General features: G+C 42.5%; 1 protein-coding gene across 1 annotated transcript in view; it reads right to left on the minus strand.

Moving 5' to 3' along the window:
• The window catches only part of ANTXR1 (ANTXR cell adhesion molecule 1), a 230344-nt gene that overhangs the window by 61055 nt on the left and 146700 nt on the right, over positions 1 to 22589 (minus strand). The window contains exons 14-16 of the mRNA XM_028514747.2: positions 9098 to 9139; positions 2696 to 2791; positions 1283 to 1450 (exon numbers count right to left, since the gene is read on the minus strand). Coding sequence (XP_028370548.1) covers positions 1283 to 1450; positions 2696 to 2791; positions 9098 to 9139 — 306 coding nt within the window. The remainder of the gene's footprint in view (positions 1 to 1282; positions 1451 to 2695; positions 2792 to 9097; positions 9140 to 22589) is intronic.

Below are 22589 nucleotides of genomic sequence, written 5' to 3' on the forward strand. Positions count from 1 at the left end.
GTCTGTGCACGCATGCACGCCACTGCATGCTCTGCATTAGAAAATAATTGCAAGCAAACAGCTGTTAGTCAAGCACACTATATTTTGCCCACATCTCTCCAGAGTTCAACCCATTGCCTCAGGGCTTTTATCTTAAAAAAGAATTTCACTGCTTTAAACATGGCAAACCAAAATGAAAATATATTGCAATTAGTGCAGGCATGAACTGGCTTGGCAGGGAAGGGACAACTGCCAATAAAGTTTCACTCTACTGTTTAAGAAGGTTATTTCTTTTGATTTCATAGGAGAAAGGCTGTCCAAATAACTCAGAGAATAATGAATATTATTTTTGCTGTCATTGGAAGAGGAGTAGGTTATATGTTCACGTGCATGCAAAGGGTTGTGTGTGTGTGTGTTTGTGATGACAGCTGGCTCATATATTAAGTATTTTACTGGAGGTCTTGAAGTTGGTGCAGTTCTGTTCAGAGCACAGAATTAGAGGCTGTAGACCTGAGTTGGGGTCTTGGACTCTGGACCTCACAAGGACAAGAACTGCTTATTTCAGTTTTCTCCTACATGAAATGAGGGAGTGGAGACAGATTCTCTCAGCGTCTTCTAAGCTATGATTTTCTCATGCTCTTTGACAACTGGCATAGTGCATATGCTAACGGCAAATCTGAAGAGCAAAGGTATTGAATGAATCACATATATTCAAAGGCATTTGTACCCCAGAGCAAGAGAAAAGAGGCCTTCAGGAAGCATGAACTGCCTCTTATGGTTTAAACTTGCCAATAAGCTAAAGAGATTTTAAGGTCTAGTGCTGTGGCGGGGGAAGAGAGAGGTGAAGAAAAAAGGGCTTTGGCTCACAGTGAGAGAGAATGAGTCCTAGATCCACACCAACACAATCCACCACTGTGTTCTGATGCACTGGCTGGAAGGGAATGGGCTTTTGTTAAGGCAAGAGGACTAGAGATTAGGTGTTAAGGAGACTCCATTGTTATTTAATGGAATTGCCTACCGATGAAATGTTGTAGAAATTTATCCTCTGGGGTCACTACCCAAGTCCACTCTCATTCCACTGCTTTGTCATGATGACTTTAAAAAGCCTACTTTTCAACCTTAAGAATGCAAAAATTGAGAAAAAGTAAGTACCTATGCTTTTAAGTCCATGATTTAAGAAATTTGTTCCTCTGCCATAATCTGGAATTTGGTTTGTTATTTCATCATGTCAAGGAGTCTGATTCTTACTATGTAAGTGTTTTATCAGGAGTGAGGATGAATTTTTGAGTAGAAAGAGACACACCTTGATTGGAGAGTACCACTTCCGGGGGGATGAGGGCCGACGCATGTTGTTGTTGAGGTTTCGAGGCTCAGGGAACTCATACTCTTGCTCTGGCATCTTGACTCTTGCATTCTTTGCCTTTTCCAACTTAGCACCTTCTTCTGTGGAGCCCTTTTCTCCCCAACGAACCTAAATTAAACAATATACAGAAAACCAAAATGACAAAATAAAATATGATGCCCCCAGAGAATGGGGGTCACAAATACATGTGTGATATGCAATGCAGGAGCTCCCCAGTCCTCATCCTTTGGGCTCTGAGGGTCAGGGAAGAGGGAGGTGTGCAAAAAAGGAAAGGGGGAGGGCTGAAGGAGCAGAGAGAACAAACCATGTGGATGGATATTTACGGGTGGAATTGTTTAGGCAGTGAGGAGAGCAGGTGCAAACGTTTTGCAGGCCCAGGTGAGACCCTTGGATTTTACTCCAGTTGAGAGAAGAAACCACTGGGGAGTTTTGAGTGAACTGCTTTTATTCATGATGGGCAAGATATGGGGTGCACAGTGAAAAGGCTATATCTGCCATTTCTCCATCTGATGCCTCACCATTCACATCCCTACTAGATCTCAAGTATGAGCTTTCATCCGTTTGCTTGGGTTTTCCATCATTGAGTAGGCAGCACATAGATATCTGTGAGTACAAAAGTCCTTCCTTATCCATAGGGTTATGTTCCAAGACCCCCCGTGGATGCCTGAAACTATGAATAGTACCAAACCCTGTATATACTATTTTTTCCTGTTATACAGATACCTGTGATAGTTTAATTTATAAATTAGGTACAGTGAGATTAACAATGATAACTAATAATAAAATACAATTAAAGCAATAAACTATTATAAAAGTTATGTGACTGTGGTCGCTCTTTCTCTTTCTCAGCAAACTAGCATGAATTTCTTTTTCCTTGTTCACAATTTCACAGCTAGAAGATTCATTCTCATGATAGATCTTAGCAAACTCAGCATATGATTTTTTCCCCTTGGCTTAGTAGATAGGGAATTTTCACCTTTTCACTAAAAGGAAACATTTTTTGGCTTCTCTTGGGCATATAATGGTAGAATAGGTTACTTGAACACCAGCACTGCAATGCCTTGCCAGATGTTCTGATAACCAGGACGGCTACTAAATGACTAACTGGCGTGGAGCATACAGAGTGTGGATATGCTGGATAAAAGGGTGATTCACATCCCAGGAGGGATGGAGTGGGACAGGTCGAGATTTCATCATGCTACTCAGAATGATGTGCACCTTAAAACTTATGTATTGTTTATTTCTGGAATTTCCATTTAATATTTTTGGAGCACTGTTGACCACAGGTAACTGAAACTGTGGAAAACGTAACCACAGATAAGGGGACTACTGTACATTAGGATGTTCTCTTACCTCCATCCTTTTGATGCCTCCAACACCTCGCCCACCATAATAAGAGGCATCTACTGTAGGCCACTTTTTCTTAGGCAGACCGTCATCATCTTCCTCCTGTAGAGAGATTGTGGACATGAAGGAAGCAAAGTGCCATTGCTGTATGTATGTGACCACGATGGCAACATGGACAATAGTAGACTGCCCGGGTGAAATCCCAGGGCTACTGCTTACTTGGGCCTTGGGTAAGTCACTGAACCTGTCAAAGCTTATCTCATTCAGTTGTTTCTCAGAGTTGGCAGTTCTGGGTTTTGTCTCTTTGCATTTTGCTTTTTCAGTTATTTGATGGTGTCAAATGAATGCTAGTTCTCTACTTCTCACTCCTTGTACCTGCTAATTTTAAAAGATTTGTAACTATAAAACATTACAAAATAATAAAATAAAAACAAAAACCCCAAATAATAAAGTAGTTCACAGTATTTTGCCTTATGGTTTTCAGAAGGCTTGTGATGTCAAACCAGGAAACTTAGGTATCTTACATTGTGGTTAAACTTTACCACTGGAGGCGGATGTGGTTGTCTGTGTGTCATTTATGAAATGTGGCTTCAAAAAGCCTGGCCTAGTGCCATTTTCCAAAGGAGATAACTAAAATTATATCACCCAAAACTGAATATAGCAGCACCAAGAACGTTTGAGACTCCAAGAATAAAGCTGCTTTTCAATGGGGAAATGAACTGGTTTGATAAGTCTCCTAATTTTTTAAATGACATAATGACAAATATTAGAGACCATCTAATTGAGCCCTTCCACAGCCCAGAAGAGGACAGTCAGATTCAGAGAAATGAAGAGACCAATGGAGTTGAAGTTCTGGTTTCCTGATGCCTTGTCCCAGGATCTTCCTCACACCTGCACCGCCAGCTCCCCTTCCTCTCATCTTTTCTCTTCTTGCCCATGCAGGACTCAATGCTATCTCTACTTTGGGGCAGTGCCCACGTAAGGAGGCGGGGTCAGCCTCCCGCGCAAGCGCAGGGGCCGGTGTTCCCACTACAGGAAATTCCAAAACTTAAATCAGCTCCACATGCGCCTGATCCACCAAGCCTGACGTTTAATCCCCTGACCCGAGCTTGCCTGCCAAACTCAAATAACAGCAGCAAAAGACAACACGAAGGCCCAGTTTTGACCAACAAGAGAGTCAGAATTTCCCTGCAGTTACCATGGCTCTGTTTACACATTCTAGGGACACGAGGGTTTTGCAACCTTCGGACAAGGGAGACAGGAATCTTTGATGTGTCTTTGGCCAAAAATTGATGGAGTAAAATCACAGTCCCCAGCAATTTCTCTAGGAAAATCAGCAGCACCCAAAGTGAATGTCTACATCTAATTAAGTTCAAGGGCTTTTGGCAAGTTCCCCTCACACTGCCCTTCAAGGATGTAGCAGGGAGGGGGAAACCACCAATATAGAAATCCTCTATGGTTATTGGAGGATAGGCTGGGTAAGCTGACTTGATTTGTGTGAGCAAAGTACAGGAATCAGAGGTTTGTGGGCAGTTGGCAGGAGACCAGCAAAAAACAGTGGAACTGAACTATCAGGAAACTGCCCAGGCCCACCTGAGGGGATGGCTGTCAGAATGTCCTAGAAGTGGGGATGGCGGGGATGCTAAAGAAGAGGCTGATTAATATTCTGTCAGAAGCTATTCATCGGCAGCACTGTGTTGTAACCATGTACTTTTAAACCCTCTGTAAAAGTCCCTATGTGAATGGCCTTGTGCCAGTGGTGCCTTTGGGGAAGCGTAGCAATTGGGTTTGTTAGGTGGTATCTAGCAAATGAAGAAGAGGAGGTATCAGAGGAGAGGCAAGGAGGAGGAGTTAGTGGTGCCTGGAGAAACCGCAGAGATTAGGGAGCGGTGCTGGTTTCCCAGCAGGGGAAGTTAATGTTTACATCTCAGAGGATGTGGAAACCCCAGACGTCCAGTTGGTTGATGTTCAGGTCACACAAGTGGCAGCACATTACTCAGATGGTAGAGGCCCATTCTGACCTGCTTGTCCTCAGTCACAGTCCTGCTCTAGAAAGAAATAGCTGTGGACCAGGAAGTCTGATGCACATGTTCGGTTAGCCCCAGACTGGGTTAGCCCTGTGCTGCCCTCACTCAGACGCTGAACTTTTCCATCTTTCCACTCATGTCAGGTTTTTGAACAGCTCCCTATATTAACATTCACAGCTCTGTATGCTTGTAACACCGGTCCTTCACTTCTTCTACCCATCTTTTACATTTGGCTCAAATGTAACCTGTTCTGTGAAGATCTCCCTGATTCCCTAGAGAATTCAATGCTCCCTTCTTGTGTTCCTCACAGCTCCTGGTAGTGATCTTCCTGCACTTAACATATATTTAATGTTTAGGTAGTGATTAAGCAAAACAGTGAGTAGAAGGGTGAGATCTCTGACCCCAGGGCTGCTTTACTCCTCCATAGAGACTGTGCCCTGGACAACACCACAGACTTGATGTGAACAGCTCCCCCTGGAGCTGTGCATGCAGTGTCCCTCTTAGACTCAGTCTGTAAGTTCTTTAACATTCCTGCTTCTCTGATATCCAGGTGGCCAGCTTGACCCAAACAGACTCTCACCCCCCCATCCACTGCAGGTGTCAGAGGGACTATCTATGGAAAGGAGAATGTAACTGAAACAGAATCAAGCCCAAGGAAATAGTTTTAAATCAGCCTTTGAATTCATTTAAAATTCCATTGAACTGGAATTCATCTTAAATCCTTATGATAAGCCCTGATAGCCCATCCTTCAGTCACTTACACAGGAAACAGTCTGAGCCCCCTGCTTGCCAGCATGTGCTATATTTTGAGAAAAATAAAGGGGATGCAGCTGTTAACAAGATCATTTACATTTATGGAGAAGTAAGTCTTGGGAGGGTGATGTCATGAAACAAATAAAGGACGAAGGCCACAGAACTCCCAGGCTCAGGAGATTCTGAAGGGCTGAACCTAAAGTAGAACTGGCTGTCCATCTGATCTGAAGTCTCTGAGGATGAGCCAGGGAAATCGCCCTCAGAGTTAGTTTTGGAGATTAATTCCTAGGAGTGAACTGAAAGATACAGCAATACTTCTGTTTATAAATACAAAAATTTCAAATGACCCAAGATTTCCCTGTTCTGAGCTGCATAACATGCCATGGAACCATCACAACTGTTCACATGCCCACAATGATTAAGGATGCACAAGAATTTTGTGGCATTTTTTCATAAAGGATAGTGTACATCCTTTTAAAGAAGCAGTGCTTCTTTTTTTAACTATAAAAATATTGAATGCTGAATTCTGGGCCTGTTCTAGACTCCTGTTTGGGGTGTACATGTGTGTGTTGGTGTCCATTGGTGTGCACTGGTGTGTGGGTTGATGTCCACATGGTGGACATCACGTGTCCACCAACACGTGCACCTCCCAACACGTGTGTGTTGGTGTGCATTGGTGTGCATGGTGGTGGCTTGGCCATTCTTCCCTTTGGAGTGGGAGGCTACTCTGCCTGTCTGTGTAGGCATAGCTGTAAGGGTTACCAGGGCTGCTGCTTGGTCCTAGCTGAAAAATTTTTCCATCACTCAGTAATTTCCATCTAAAAATTCTTCCCTCAAAGAAATTGTTATGATCAATGAGCATGATAATAAACCTGGAAATAAGTTAGTCATTCAAAGGCAGATGCTTACTGTTAACCAGGTACCCATCCAATGTCAGTGCCTTCAGTACACACCCCTCTCCCCCCCAAACAGTCAGAAAATCCATGGAAGGTGATTCTACTTAGAACTATACCATCAGCTGGAGTACTCCATTGTTAGATTCTCCCATAAACTGACAATTATTTGGAATAACTAGAGACTTAGTGGGGAATTTTCATTCTGCTGCCAATCAGACAAGAAATGCCCCTCTGAGATGTTAAAATTAAGCGTCATTGCTTTTGTTGAGATCTGAAATTTCAAGTAATTTTTCTTTGTCTTCCATTTATATAAAATTATCACTGTGGGTTGCATGGAATCTCAAATAATCTTGACTTTTTATATTTTTCATGTTGATATTCCTGTTAAAGAAGATCACTGTGAACTCATTATAAAGTTGTGTTCATTCTTGAAGTTTAGTTATTTCAATAGTAGATATTCTCCCCTCAGGATACAATGCTAATAGATCTGATGAAAGTTGGGATAACTGATATTTAAATTGTTCACATATATGGATGATAGAGAATGTTTGACTTCGGATATTAATTGAATGTTAGATAACATGTTAAGCTCTTTGGGGGATATACTGAAGATTAATTAGATATAGGTTTTGATCTTTAAGTAGCTAACGGTCTTAAACTTTGATGCATAAGGAAGAGTCAATTAAAAAAACACCCTGGGAGTGCAGAGAAGAGAAAAATGAGAAAATAGTTCTGATGCAAGGAATTATAGTGTGGCTTGTAGTGCATGAGCTGTGCTTGAAAAACTGGTGGGATCTGAACACAGACAGCTGGAGTGAAGAAGTTTGTCTGGATTCAGACTGATTTTCAGGGCATTGTATAATTCATACAATATAACTTCATACTATAAAATACTCTGTATGGGCTAAGTTATATTATCTGTTTCTGTGGAATTTATTAATTTTTTTCTGCCAAAACACATTAGGAAGCAGATTAGGACTGCTTAACTTCCAGGGCCAAGGGACTCCCAGGGCCAAGGCACATGCTAAAGCAGTCAGCACTGCCTGCAGCCTGCCCAGCCAGCTTGGGAGCTGGTTTAGGTCTAACACAACCCTTCAAACCTCAAGTATCCCGAGGCTGTAACTCAGAAACCAGGTCTGCCTTCTTCAGGTGAAACTTTTCTAAGAATATTAGATGAAACTGGAAAAATTCAACTACTTTTTGCTTTTAGCTATTCTTTCTTGCTATTTTTCTCATTTGAGCTTTTTTCCCTCTTCTCCAACATTGCGTTGTTAAGTATAAGAGTTCATTCCACACATGCTGATGTGTGTGTGTGGAGCCCTATTCTAGATGCTGGGGTCTGGGCTAAACCATACCCCACCATCTTGTACCTAAGTCCCCTGGCACATTTTGGCCACAGAAGCTGCCACATCACCTTCCAAAGGCAAATGCAGAGCCAGCACCAGAAGAAAGGGTAACGACTCCTCTAATTGAACATAATGAGGGAAGAGAACTCTCCCTTTAGGGCAAACAGACCAACTTCATCAAGAGAGTTTCTTGACCTATTTTTCTTTTGGAAGTATAACAGACAGCTGCACAGGACAGGAACACAGCCAAAATGGAACCTGTGGAACTGCCCAGGGTTCTTTCCTTTGAAGGACCAGGAAAAGGCTTTCATCGATGTAAAGAGGGGTTTTTCCCTCCCTCCCCTCTGCACAGAATGAAATTTCCTTCCCCGATTTCTGGGCAGAAAGTTAGCATTCCAACAAGATGTATTTTAATTGATGGCAGCTATTAAATCCCTTGGCTTCCATGCATATGGTTGAGGGTATAAGAGCCACATGGAATTTAAAATTTAATCATTATTCGTTTTGTATGTAGGGAACTTGACAAAGGCATTGGGAAGAGGAATGGCGAGGGGGTGGTACTTGGTTTGCACACAACAGACTTTATGGATTGAGAACAATGAACTAGAAATCCCATCACTACAGCTTTTGGTCCCAGTCGGTTTTCAGACCTGTACCCTGGCTCTAAATTGGCGAGTGTTGCATCCAGGGAGGCCAGCTTCCCCAGGAGCAATCAGAGGGCCAGGAAAGCCACCGGTCAGGCACTCCTGCCCCCTGGTGCTCCTTCCCACCATCAGCCTTTAATGCCTCTATTCTACTGCAGGCAAACTGCTTACTGGCCAATTTATGGTGGAGTCTAGGATATTTTTCTTCCTTTAAATGATGAGGATTTGAGAGCAAGGACAGGATATTAGCATATCCACTTCCAATATATTTTCATTACTGCCTGGCAAATTTTTAGGTAACATTGTTTTAAATTAAAGATCAATGGCATACTTCAGCAGGCTGTTCCCAGAATCACTGATTTCCCCTGATTTACATACATAAAGCAAAAGCCTCTTCAGGGAGAAGGGATCCCCAAAGTGTCTCTTTTAGAGGAAAAATCAGTACCATGCTCCAAATAATTGTATTGGTAAAAAAGTTTATGTTTGCATCTCAAATTTTATCTTTGCAAAGAGAAAACCTTCCAAATCCATCTGTCTGTGACTGCCAATGTATTTCAGTTCCCGTTCATCTTTGGTTAGGAAAGAGCCAAAGACCACCCTCCTTGCTGCTTCATATGCACTGGGAGCCTGGGCCTGACTTAGTTCTGCTTTGCAGGGGCCGGAGTCTCAGGCCAGGCCGCGCAGCTCTCCGCCCCACTCCACCACCCTGTCCATGTGGCTATACCCTGCTTTGGTCACTCACCTCACTTTCCTCAGCAGGGGGTGGAGGAATCTCTTTGATAATCTGAAAAGAAAAAAAGAACAGGTCAGTGGAAATCTCCAGCCATCTGTGTTCCAAGAGGCCTGCTCTCAACAGGTGCCTTGGTAGTGTGGCCATAAATACTATAGGGTCCAAGCAGAGGGTCCCATTCTGTGTCTGTGGTAGTTTTGTGTAAAGAAAAAAAAACATTTCACAGGTAACAGTTTCATCTCTTACCACCGGTAGCTATCTTGCAAATTTAGTCACTCATTTATTCATCCAGTCATTCAGGCATGAAATCACTCATCCATCCATCCGAACAGCTACATGTTTAACAAACAATTGCACACAACAGAAGTTAAGATGATGCAGCAAAGATGAGTCAGGTATGGACCACACTCAAGCTGTTGGTAGTTCTGTTAACTGTCACTGGGTCCAAGTGGACACCATCAACAGAGGGTGTAGGGTGTGATGGTTAGCCAGACTGATTCCCAACAGTGGGCAGCAAAGAAGGGGTAGCCAGGGATTTTTTCAGGGCCCTGAACTTTAAGGGGTCAAAGATTTACATAACAACATTAGAGGACTGTATTCCGCAATCATGGACCCTCTGGACAGGCAACAATTGGGAGCCAGTCCCTTCTAGACAATAAGAGGATGAGTGACACACGGGAGAAAGGCAGGGAGGAAGGACAGCTGGGTGACAGTGAGCAGCCTCTCCTTACCTTGCACACCACATTCATAAAGGGAAAGCCCTTGTAGTTAATTAGATTTAGTTGTTTATAAGGCAGTTTGGCCATTATTGACCGTGACTCTACCGTGTCCTTTGCTGGCTCCCTCCTCTCATCCCAAGCTTATTATTGGAATTTTGGATCACCTATGTACAGTCCTTTTCCTTAGGGGGATTCTGGTAAATACAAAGTTCATTCAGTATCTTTTCATGTCTTAGCGTCGGGGCTGGTGTGGACCACTTGTGGACGGGTGCTCAGGCATTGCCCACAGGCCCAGTTCTTTAATCTTCTAGCTGGAGAGCTCTCCTGGCTGCAGGGCAGACTGCATATTAGGCATCAAGCTCTTCCCTACTAGGTACATATCTCCTTTGACTTCATGATTATTCTGGGATCTCACTGGGCTCTGATTCCCAACTCTTATCATCCATGTTTCCATGATCTGTAATGTCATCTCTGTATGTAGAGACAGGCTACTGACTTGAGGCTCTATTAACACCAACCAGAGGATTGACACTCCAGTCATCTAAAAGGACAGTATTCAATTAATTAAGAGGCAGAGGCTAAGACCTTCAAGGATTTTAAATTATCATTTCATCTGCCTCACTTCCTGGCCATTCCAGGAAACTGGCTGAAGGTCTTTGGAAAGCTTGAAAGCTTGATTTTGCTCACCCACTCATCACTGGCTATGAATTCTTCACAGCAATCTCTGGGGAGGGCCATTACTGCCCAATGCTGATTTCCCATCATCCCAGAGGCAGTGATGATTTAAAAACAGGAAATGCTTGGGAAAGGGAGGAAGAGGTGAGGGACTGGGGACAATGATCTAGAATGTGTCTCTTCTCTTTGGGCGTGGTTAGGGAGGCGGGTGAGGAAGCAGGATATTTGGGAACAGATGGATGATGACAAGGATGCTGTGGGCAGTGTGCAGTGTAAGGACCCTGGGTATGTGGAGGTTCAGCACAGAGCAGCTGAGCTTTTGTCTTCACGGGGCTACCAGCTTCCTCCCTCACTGCATGGTGGCAGCACAGCAGAGTTGCCAAAGGAATCCCAGATTTGCCTTCTTCTTATTGTGAGGATTTGACAAGTCCTCGAACCTCCTTGAGTCTCACTGTCCTCATCTGTTAAATGGGAACAATAACACTAACCTTGCAGAATTGAGTCACGATGAGCAATTAGTGTTTGGAAAACATCCGGTATACAGTGGGTGTTCAATTGATGGTGCATACAATTACTATTTATTCTCCTTTCCCTTTCTTGCAGTCTCTGTGCCTTGTCTTTATTACATCTTTAACAAAAGTTTCAATTAAACCCCTGTATATACTAAATAACCATGTACAGTCATTTCCAGATGGAGCAGCCTAGAGGCCAGAGCTTCATAAATGAATGAGGCAGGAGGCTGGTGTTCAGACAGTGGCCAGGGGGTACAGGGGGTCAGCAGCAGTATGTTCCAGCACATATGTGTAGGCACATGACATCAGCAAGGAAGGGCAGCATCAAGGGCCTCATCAACCCATCTGTGGGTTGCCATTCAAGGTACCTTACTGAGTATTTATTGAATTCTACAGCCAGCAATGTCCCAAGGGGAAACCAAAAGACAATGCCAAAATACACAACTTAGTATTAATTATAGGTGGACTAATTTATAATCCAGACTTCACGATGACACTTTGTAAAGTGGGCACCTTAACTTCTGGGAAAATGCCACCATGTTCAGGTATATAAAATTTAGGCACTTCCAATCTGGTCTCATTGGTGGCTGTCTGGCTACATTCAGCAGGAATGAGAAAGAAATCTCCCTAATGCTTCAAGCCCTCCCTCTCCCATCACCAGTCTTCCATTGGGAGCAAAGAGCAACTCGAGAGCAGGAGAGTGTTTCAAAGTGTGATCTGGACAGGCTAAGTTGAAGTCATGAGATGATTATTCCAAGCCCTGAGGCTGGATGGGCTGTCTGCAAGTGAGCCAAATCCTCCTGCCAAGACCCGCACATGGACCACCCAAAGAAATGACCTAGGCACAGGGATGTGTCAGCCCTCTCCACTTAAGTGTCCACCTTCCCTCCCCGACCCTGGGAGACCAGAGCCCACATTGCCTGGAAGAGCAGGTGGGCAGCAGCCTGCATTACTTTCGAACCCACAGCACAACCGCAGCTTTGCTGGGTGCAGAGCGGCCCATGGCTATTCTAATGCCACTGCCCCCACCCTCACAGGCCTGCATGATGTGGCCCCACCACCTGTCCACCTCACTTCTCTCCACTCTCCCCTTCACTTCTGCACTTCAGCCTCTGGGTCACCTTCTTGTTCCTTCCATGTGCCCTGCTGTTTCTCACTTGTGTTTTCTGACTGAATGCTTGCTATCTCTTCCTGCTTTATCTGCACATCTGTACACACCTCATTAACACCTATTCATTTGGTAGATCACCAGTAAATACACCTCCCCTGGGAAGTCTCCTGAGATCTCACAAAACAGGCAAGGTCCGATTTACTGGGTCTCAGGTAACCCAGTGATTTTTACAGCACTTTTAATTGTAATTAAAAGAGTAATTGCATAATTCTTTGCTTGCAGCTACTATGACTAGAAAGTGTTTCCAACAAGAACACAAACTAGAATCACTGAGCACTACCAAGCTTAGGCCTGGCCTAGTCTGGCCTGTTCCCTTCTTAGAAGGTTCCTGGAGCTTCCTCCTGGTTGTGGATGGGTTTGTCAGCTCCTTCCTCTTTAGAAGGAAAAAATAAAAGATGGGTAAGCTTGAAGAGATCTTTAATAAAATATTTAAAAGGAAAATTCCTCACCAAACATATTTATAAGCACAACATGGTAGAACCACGTGGCAGTTCTGGCGATAAATCTGGCGACATTTTTCATATTTCTCTTTTTGAGGCCAGCATTACTTCCCCCCTTAGTGTCATTTTTAGGTTATATATTTTGGATGGGCAGAAAGCGACCTTTTGCTTCCTTGGAGTACTTGCCCTGGAGTCCCTTTGGCATTGAAGGTTGGACTGGCGAGGAAAAAGTGGGTAAGATAAATGAGGTGGAATATGGAACTTTTTTTAGTGTCTCATTGCTACCTGAGAATTTCTTGAAACTGTCTATGCTATGGATTGAGATATCTGTCTCCTCTCCCCAGTCATCAGTGATTTTAGCTCTGATTTTATCCATTTTTTGTTTAAGGAGACATGAGATAGGGCCAGATTGGACAGACTATTATATGGGCCAAGGAAAGAAAGACAGAAAAAATCAGGTAGATCTTATTAAACTGAAATCTTACTGGCAACTGTAAGTCAAAACAAAATCAACTTTTTAGGTACACCTCTCAGTTTGGTTGTTGGAAATGGTCATGGTGGAGGATGTGCAGATACAGTTATCATGGCATGAATGCAGGAGAAAGATTACACGTGCCCAGGTCCTGTTTGACACCTGGGGACTTTACTCTGGTTTTACCAATCAAGTTCAAATATTTTGGTATCCATAAAGCTCTTTCTTAAAAATTATTTTTACAAAATGTTGAGGTAAAATAAAGCACCTGGTGAGTTTATTTCTCTTGTTTCTATATCTCTGGTAGTGTCCCAGTTCAGCTCCTGGTTTGCGTGTTTCGATCCTTGTCACTTGGTTTGTTCTTGCTGACTCTGCTGCTATGGTCCAGTGCAGTGGGATGCAGAGTGCAGTCTCCCCAGTTTGTAGCACGGGACCCTCTCCCTCCTCCCAGGTGTAGCCACACTGGCTCACTAGACGTTCGGTTTACAGTCTGAGTCATGGTAACTTGCTGCATGAGGGACTGGCAGACACCGGGACTGGCTATTTTCCCTGCTCTGTCTCCATCATCACAACTTCACATTTCTCCTCTTATCTTTCCCATCTCTTCACTCTGTGGCAGCTGTCGAATGTAGGCTAAGCTGTAAGAGGGAGCTCATTTTGGACAGATGCTCACTTATGGCATGAGAAGTGGAACAAAACAGAGGACTTCTTTTGGGGGCTCTTTCTTCTTAAATTGTATTCAGTGTCTGTGCCATTTTTGCCTGAGCTGGGGAAGGGGCATCTCCTTAAGCTCCTCCGCACCAAAGGTATGATTCTCTTGCAGCAAAGTACTTTGCAACACAGCTAATTCTATTGTCCAGGCAAAGTCCAAGTGATCAGCTTAAGATAACCATTCTTTACGAAGTCAGGCACTTGTCTTCTAATTTGAATTAGTTCCATAGTTTTAAACTTTACAGAGTATCAGAGTTGCATGGAGGGCTTTTTGAAACACAGATTTCTGGGCTGCATTCCTGAGTTTCTCATTAGTAGGTCTTTTTGCATTTCTAACAAGATCCTAAATAACGCTCACCCTGCCTGTCCATGCACCACACTTTGAGAATGAGAATTAGCTGACTTCTAACAATGCTATGCCTCAATTACATATGTGGGGATGTGTTTTGCTTCAAGTCAGACATTCCTAGGAGTGCCCTGTTAAGGGTTGCTTATGGATGATTAGAAACACCAGCTTTGAAAATGGTTCAGTCTAAAAATTACGGTGTCTCTGCTCTATTGTCAGGAACTATGGGGTCTATATTGCTCATGGGCCCCGTTTTGGGAAGACAGAACTATCTCAGCAATGTTTGCAGGCATCCTCTTGCTTGCAAGTGTTTGTGCCATCTGTGTACAGAGCTGGCTTGGATTCCACATGCAGCCCTGAAACAATCCCAAGTAGATGGGAATTAGGGACTCAGATCTTATCTTTCACTGTCTGTACCATTGGCAGTTAACCCACTGAATTCCATTTGCATCTCTTTCCACCGCATCAGATTCTAAACCTCTAGAAGACATGGGCATACTTGGTCAGCTTTCATTTCCTGATACACAGTCAGTGCTTGTTACTCAGCCACCATTTCTAGAATGAACCTGTATGCATTCTTATATAGGAAAGGGTAAAGGAAGCATTTCTGATTATTCTAAACTTTCTTACCCCTCAAATAAGCACTTCCATATAAATGTTTCTTTACTAATTAGCATGCTAACAGTCCCAACTGCCAAGGGTGCATCATGACACTTGGATACATCATTGGGACCTCATTAGGGTCATGTGTGGACTCATGGTTAGTCATGGTACTTGGTTGACACAATCTCTACCCTATTCTATCCCCTAACCCCTGCCTATGAGGAAATTCACTTGCCCTGTGGTTCAAGAATCCATTTTCCAGCTTTGTGTCCTAAACTAAATTTTCAAAAGTGCTTCCTGAAAATTTGCAAACAACGCAAACAATCTCTTTTGTGTTACAATACAGCATATAATATGTTACCTTGTTCACCTGTGGTAAATAAACAGGGTAATAAAATCACTACATTGTGAAATCCTATTAGCTCAAAATATGTTTTAATGAGGTAAAGGAACAAGTAATATATACACTCCAGTTTTTTGGTTGTGGTAAAATTCATGTAATGTAAAATGAAACATTTTAAAGTGTGAGGTGATTATATTTGGTGCCATTGAGTGATCCCAGGTGAGTATGAGGATGCTGCCCAGCTGTCAGTAGTAACCTGGGAGGATTATACAAAACCCATAGACACCTTATCTGCTTTCTCACTTCCGCTTACCCTCGTGCAGTGCAAATATACAAGAGGGAACCCCTCAAAACTGGATTTATTTATAAAGAAATGTGTACTTATTCTTACATGTTTAAACTTTAGTCACCTTCAAAGTCCTCTCCATTTGATGCAATACACCTATTAAGACCTTTTTCCCACTGCTCAAAACAGTTTTTTAACTCTTCAATTTTGATGCCTTCTAGTGCTTCTGCTGTTGTTTATTTCACCTATCCACATCAGCAAAATGTTTCTTTTGGCAGACTTTTTCTACCAGGGAAACAAAAAAAAGTTGCTTGGGGTGAGATCAGGTGAATAGGAAGGGTGGGGCACAGGGGTGATCCTGATCAAAAACTGGTCACGTGGTCAAGAACTGCTGAACACTCAGCTTGGTGTAGCCAGGTGCACTCATAAATCACCCTTCATGAATGGGCAAACGAGGTGAGTCTTCAAAAAAAATTCATGGAAGCCCAACACGGCCTCTCACCACAATGCCAGCTGGTACACTGATACAGTTGGCAAATGATACATAGAACTGGACGAGGGTTCCTAGAACACTCATCCAGTAGGGAAGCCTGTACTATCAGGGGCCTGCCCTCCAGGAGATAATTTCAGGTTTTTGATCTTTTCTTGTATGTTGCATACTTGAGCTGTGTATTTTTCTTTATGAAAGCATTTAATACAGCATCCTCAACACAAGTGTGTCTCCTGGTTATAGAATCCAGAGACTGAATGAAGGAGGAAAGCCTTAAGCTTGTGGAGGAGAAGGCTGTGAAGCAGTGAGAGAAATGGGAGTAAAGGAACCCACATTGGGCTTCATCAGAGATCCCAGTGAAGAGCCGAAAGAAAGGTCAATGATCTTGTGGAGCTACCATCTGCTTTAAAGGAGACCAAAAACAGGTACCCTGGGCTGGAGAATGGGCCACACTGCTGACAACAGCAGAATGGTACTTCCAAGGCATTTGGTCTTATTTGGAACCACACAAATAGCTTTTTTTTTTGTTATGAAAAGAGAAACTTGGCAAAACAACAAAAGCTGGATTTCTATTTTAGGCCAGGGCAGAGGAATAACAAGACGATGAGTCAGAGACTTCACCTCCGTTGTCGTGACACTTAGATCTAAGAATGTCCTTCCTTCCGTCGTGCCTCCGTAACTCAAAGCCACAGCACTACATCATATGCATGCCCACCAGGAAGCTTCACGTGTTTATTTTTTATAAATCAAGGAAAAGTGTTGTATTTACTGTAGCATTATTTTAATTAAAAATTTAAGATGCTAAAAATGGTGGAATTTTTTAGTTTATTTTTATTTTTTAAAAGTGTTGTTTTAATAAAATGTCGCACAGTTTTGAATGTTCTGCTCTGAACCTCTTTCCCCTATTAGTCTGGTTATTTTTTCATGGAGCTGAAATTCCATATGCAGTGATATTTTTAGGGGCAGCCTAAAAGTATCTTCTTTTTATAGGAGAAATGATGGTATTTAGAGAAGTTTTGGTGTATCTGCTACTTAACAACTGTTGTTATCTTTGGAGACAGAAAAGGAGACACCGTTGGCTGGGTCTGACTTCCTCATCTGACTGCTAGTCTTCTGTGCTTTCCATGCATAGCAAAACCCCATGGAGTATGAGTAATAATATTCCTTGGGTTTTTGGTAGTTTTGGATTATGAGCTCATCTGTAGTTTGCATTTACCTATGGGAATCTTATGAGGACTGGGTTGAGGGACAAATTTGCCAGAGAGGATTCAAGTTTTCTTCTGCAGATTCCTAAACAATTCCAAACTATGACCTTCTCAGCTTATAATTTATAGAACCCCAAGTAGTATATAATTGAACTCTAAAACTGAGAGGTTATGGTTCTGAATTCTTAAGGACACACATGCACACCCCCCCCCCCCAAACTCATAGTCCCTCTTTTAACTTTCAAGGTCCCAGTTTTAGGCAGAAGACTCAATTCCAACTCTCAAACTTTTTTGACCCTGGTAAGACTATTAGACTAAATGCATAGGTTATTAAGATCAGAAAAATCTCTCCCTAGGACCACCATTGCTTTAAGGTTGGCTAACCATCAGATTTCCAGATCTTTCTCTATTTTGGCCTTGGAAATGTCCCCTATTTTCTTGTGAGCCTGACTATGCATTTGAAACAACTTTTATTATATTTTTTTCCAGGAGTTTTTTGTTTTTGTTTTGTTATGCAACCCACTGTATCATAGGTTAAGAGTCATTGATGTTTCACAAATGATGACCTCTTGCATGGCCAAAGGGGTTAGCTAAAGATATTTGGAGCTTTTGATTTAAAACACTGCATGTCCTGGGACTTCTAGGCTGATCTCTTAATACCAACTGCTCTGCTGCCACCCTGGTCTTATAGGTTCTGTGGGAGGAAGGGCCATCAGAACAGAACTGGATACAGAAGGAAGGCCAGTCGAGATCTCAAAAACCATCTAATGAGAGCTTTAATGTCTCAGATAGAAGGGGTTGCTCGCTCTCACGCTTTTACATTCTGGACTTCCATTCTGATTCCTAGTTCTTTTGATAAAAATACTTCTAATTGAAATCAAGAAACCAAGGGAAAAGAGGCAACTGGATGTGGAAAATGCCTACACTGCATTAGATGCTAGCTGATGACAGATAAATGAATTTTACTACTATACAAATTGTATAAATATAATAGAAACTTCATAGCTTATTAGAGTGGGTTAATGCTGACCACGTACTGCCAGAATCCAGTGATTTGACAATGTGAAAGTTTATCAAAGGCTAATGCCTTTGTGTTGATCTAGAATGTAGCACAAGAAATTTTCAAAGAAATAAGCTGTTTTGTTTTTTTGTTTGTTTTTGGCATTTGGAACTCAAACTTTAAATAATTTTTTGTCTTTCATCTCATCTTCCTTAAGACTGGGACTATTTAAAAGCCCAAATTCACCAGTAACTAATGTAAGGGTAATGGCAGGAATTTTCACATTAGTTAATAAAGCCTAAGTGATTTACATGGTAACTTATTTTTTTGTGACTGTGTTCCAATAAAACTTTATTTTCAAAAATAAGTAGTAGGTCAGATTTGGCCTGAGGGCCACAGTTAACTAAACCCCCGATATAACCATATGAAGCAAGTAATACCATTCCACTTAATAGATGAGGAAATGGAGAACTAATAGCACAAAACTGGTAAGTGCAGATCTGAAGTTCAAGTCCATACACAGTAACTTGAAAGAATAGATATGCATGTTCTCCATTGGATGATATGTCAGAGTCACTGTAAAACTCTGACAGTGAAAAAATCCATGGATTCAGATTCCCTGAGGGTTGGAGGAGGGGCATCTGGTCTGCCTGGGCTACAGGCAAGGTGGTGCCGGCACTGGCAGTGCCTGTGGGATCGAGCAGGGCCCACAGGGACTGGGGTGTGTTGGTCACAGTCACAGCATGGGCAAGCTTCTTGGCAATGACACAGCCTTCAAGGAGGGAAACAAAGAGGCTGCACCTCAGAACTGAGGAATCAACTGCTTCAACATTTTCTAGGGTTGTTTTCTAAATGGTTTTTGGTGGAATACTAGCATCTTTCACGTGTTAGCATATCCGTGTGGGGCCAGGGATAGGCCAAGGAAGGGTTCCAGGGTCCAAACAAGTTGAGAGATTCACAATGCAAATTATCCCACTGAAGGCTTTGAGAAGTTCTGCAGTGGAGACTGAGGTTAACAGTGTCTTCCAAACTTATTGTCTAAATACCCCTTGCTCGGAAGTCTACCGGTTTCACATCTTGTAGCTACTTCTGTTCTGTGGATGTAGTCTGTAAATGCTGCCCCTGATACTTGCATCATATAATCCTCCTGTGGTTTTGATATGTAACTGGGTTTGAGAACCACAGGCTAGGGAATCTTGAAGGGGAAGAGTAGGTTCACTTACAGAAGGTATAAATATAAAGGAGCAACCTTAGAGACATTACGATCTCAATATTCTAAGTTTTCACATGAGGAAATTAAGGTTAAAAGGATTCACCTTTAACTGATAGAGGAGGTATTCAGTGGGAACCCATTTGTCTTTAATGTTAGTCTCCACTTTCAAGTTCACTAGCAGCCATGAGGATGTGGTGGGTGGGTCAGAAGGCACACTGTGAGGCCAGTGGGCAGGGAGGAGGCGGGGAAGCAACAGGGTAAGGTGAAAGTGACAGCGGACTGGGTGTGTGGGGGCATGTGCTGCAGAGCTCCAGCAGGGAGGGCAGGCCACGGCAGAGCTCTGTGTGTTAGGTTGGAAAAATAGTCTCATAAGCTGCAGAGTGGGGAGTGTCCAAACGGGAATGGGTGGAGGCCGGGAAGGGTTCCAGAAAGCAGGATGAGGCTAGGCTACGGAGCTGCTTGTACTCGTCAGGTTTCTATTACACAAAATGTCAGTAACTCCCTTTGGTGATTAAATTAGGCTTGGTTGTCTGGCCCTGCAAGTTAAATGTTATGCGTGGAGAGCATTATCTGAAGACTTTATTTTTATTTCAATTTATGGCCTATCAACTTGATTAATTTTTGGCCTTTGCAATTTGTCATTAACCATGATCAAGGGACTGATTTGTTGAACTATCCTTAAAATTCAGTAGTGAGTTAAGCATGATCTTTTATAAATTCTTTAAAAACTAACTGTTCGTGAGAGACCCACAAGGCCATTACAAACAAAACAAAAGAGAATAAGGAGACATTGTGAATCCGCGCACATTATCCTGTCCCAACAAACTGAATACAAACAGTTGCCATTATTTGAACAGAAACACGATGATTTGATTTGACTGAGTGTGGTTCAATTAGATTGCAGAGAATTGCAATTTCATTGCAGGATCTTTTCTTTTCCTTTTATTTTATTTTTTAAAAATATATTTTATTGATTATGCTATTAAACTTGTTGCACTTTTTTCTCCACTTTATTCCCTTTTTCCTTTTAATTGTGGTAAAAAACACATAACATAAAATGTATTATCTAAATCATTTTTAAGAACATATTCCAGTAGTTTTATGTACTGAATTCACACTGTTATGCAACCAATCTCTGGAACTTTTTCATCTTGCAAAACATAGCAAGTTCTTTATACTCAGGGTTCCTGTTATACCACTGACCTCCTACATTTTGTGCCCATTTTGGGCACAGTTCTATAATTTTATTTATGAAACTGATATAAACATATTTTGTTATATAATATTTGATACATAAACATTACATGTAACATATATGTAAGTTATAAAATGTAATGGTAATACAAACACCCATGAAACTAATGTAATTCAGTTCCATTGGTTTGTGGGTTCCTTCTGTATCCATTCTCTTCCCCCTGAGATAATTCAGTTTTTTAGTTTGGAAACATACAAATCACATACTAGGCACTGTACTCCTATTTGGGACTAGTTTCTGAGACTTGTTTCTCCTTCCCTGGAGGAGTTCATAGTATAGTGAAAGAAACATACTTATGAATAAATACTTGTGATAGTAAGAAAATTATTTAGTAACTGTGTGAGAAAAAGTGCTGATGAAACCAAGTGGGGTTGTGGCTCCTTCTCTTCAGGTGGGGAAAAGTGCTGGAAACTACTGAGATAGAGTGATCAGTGAACTGGACTTTAAAGACAGACAAACTGTGGACAGAGTAGATGAAGAAGATGAAACCATTTCAACAAGAGGATACAACATGGGCAAGGAGATGGTGGTAAATAAGTACATGGTATACTCAAGAGCCCCAAAGAGGAGATTGTGCCTGGACATGATCCTCCATCTATTTAGCTGCTCAACCAACTTTGAGATTTGTTAACAGGCACTGTGTTATGCTTTGGGGGACTACATACAGCCCTGGCTGTGAACAGTTTTGGTCTACAGGGGAGACTGACAAGTAGACAATTGTAACAGCAACATAATCAGTGTGATGAAGGAAGCAGGCAAGGAATACTAGGGAGAGAGGGGAGGGTAAGAGGTGAGGCCTAAGACGTAGTTGTGGCCAGGCTGGGATAGGTCGACATGTGATGTCAAGGAATTTTAAGTCCATTTTAGAGACATTGAACAGTCAAGAGAATTTTGGGCAGTGAAGTGAGTAGGACCATGACCTGAGATTACTTTAAAGAAATCTGTTTAGTGAAGATGAGAAAGACTAATAGAGCAGTTAGAATGGTATTGAAATAGTTCAGTGGGAAATGCAAACTCCTAGTCTAAGACAATGACATTAATTCCTTAGTTCCACAACTGTTTCTTAAGTAACTGTGCTTATGCTGGGGTAGAGGTTATAAATGGATGTCACAGCTAAGACAGAGGCTGAGAGAAAAGGACTCACTGCAGACAACTTTGAAGTGAGACATGACAAGGAGGGACAGAAGGAGGCATCCACAGTTATTCTGCAGTGTCTGGTTTGGGCAGCTCAGAGGACAGTGACACATCCATTGATGAAGAGAAGTTGGGGGGATAATATGAACCATTTAGTTGGGGACATGTTGAGGGTGAAATGCCTGCATTTGAGATGTCCACTGGATCCCTATACTATGGGTCTGTTCCTCTGGAGCCAAGACCAGCCATGGTGGACATGTTAAGTAGCCACCAGTGTATTCATTGTGGTTGAAGACATGGGAGTTGGTGATATAGCCTGGAGACAACATGCAGGGAAGGCTGCAGACAATCCTGGAGAGCAAGACATAGCAGAGGAAGAAGAGCCCATGAAGGATACAGGAAATCCTGGACAGAGATTGTAGGGCAAAAGTCCACAGAAGCCAGTAGAGGTAGAGTAAAATGGGAGAGAGGTTGGTTGTGCCTACAGCGGAAGGGCTATCACAGAATGAGAAACAAGCAGAGACCACAGCCCAGGGCATTTAGGCTTACACGAGAAGGACTGGAGAAATCCTGGCGTTGGGGTCCAGGGGCAGCGGGCTGAAGAGAATGGAAGCAATTGTGGAGTGTCCGCAAAGAAGTTTGCAGATGAAAGGAAGGGAAAGAGAAGAGAGTGGCTTGAAGGAGAAATAAAGTATGAGCCATTGTGAAAGGTTGGAGGCTGACATACTTTTGTAGGCAGAGGAGAGGAAGACGGTGGAAAGGACAGATACTGTAGGCATAGCCGAAGTGAGAAGGGACAAAAAGAACACCGTGGAAAGAGAGGGAGAAGGGGGAACTTCTTCTGAGGAGAAGGGATGTCGGAAGAGGACACAAGGGTATGCGTTACATGACGCAGAAGGGTTTGTCACAGGACAGTTTCTGCTTTTTCT

This window comes from Phyllostomus discolor, chromosome 6 (assembly GCF_004126475.2).
Source record: "Phyllostomus discolor isolate MPI-MPIP mPhyDis1 chromosome 6, mPhyDis1.pri.v3, whole genome shotgun sequence".
Taxonomy (NCBI): Eukaryota; Metazoa; Chordata; class Mammalia; order Chiroptera; family Phyllostomidae; genus Phyllostomus; species Phyllostomus discolor.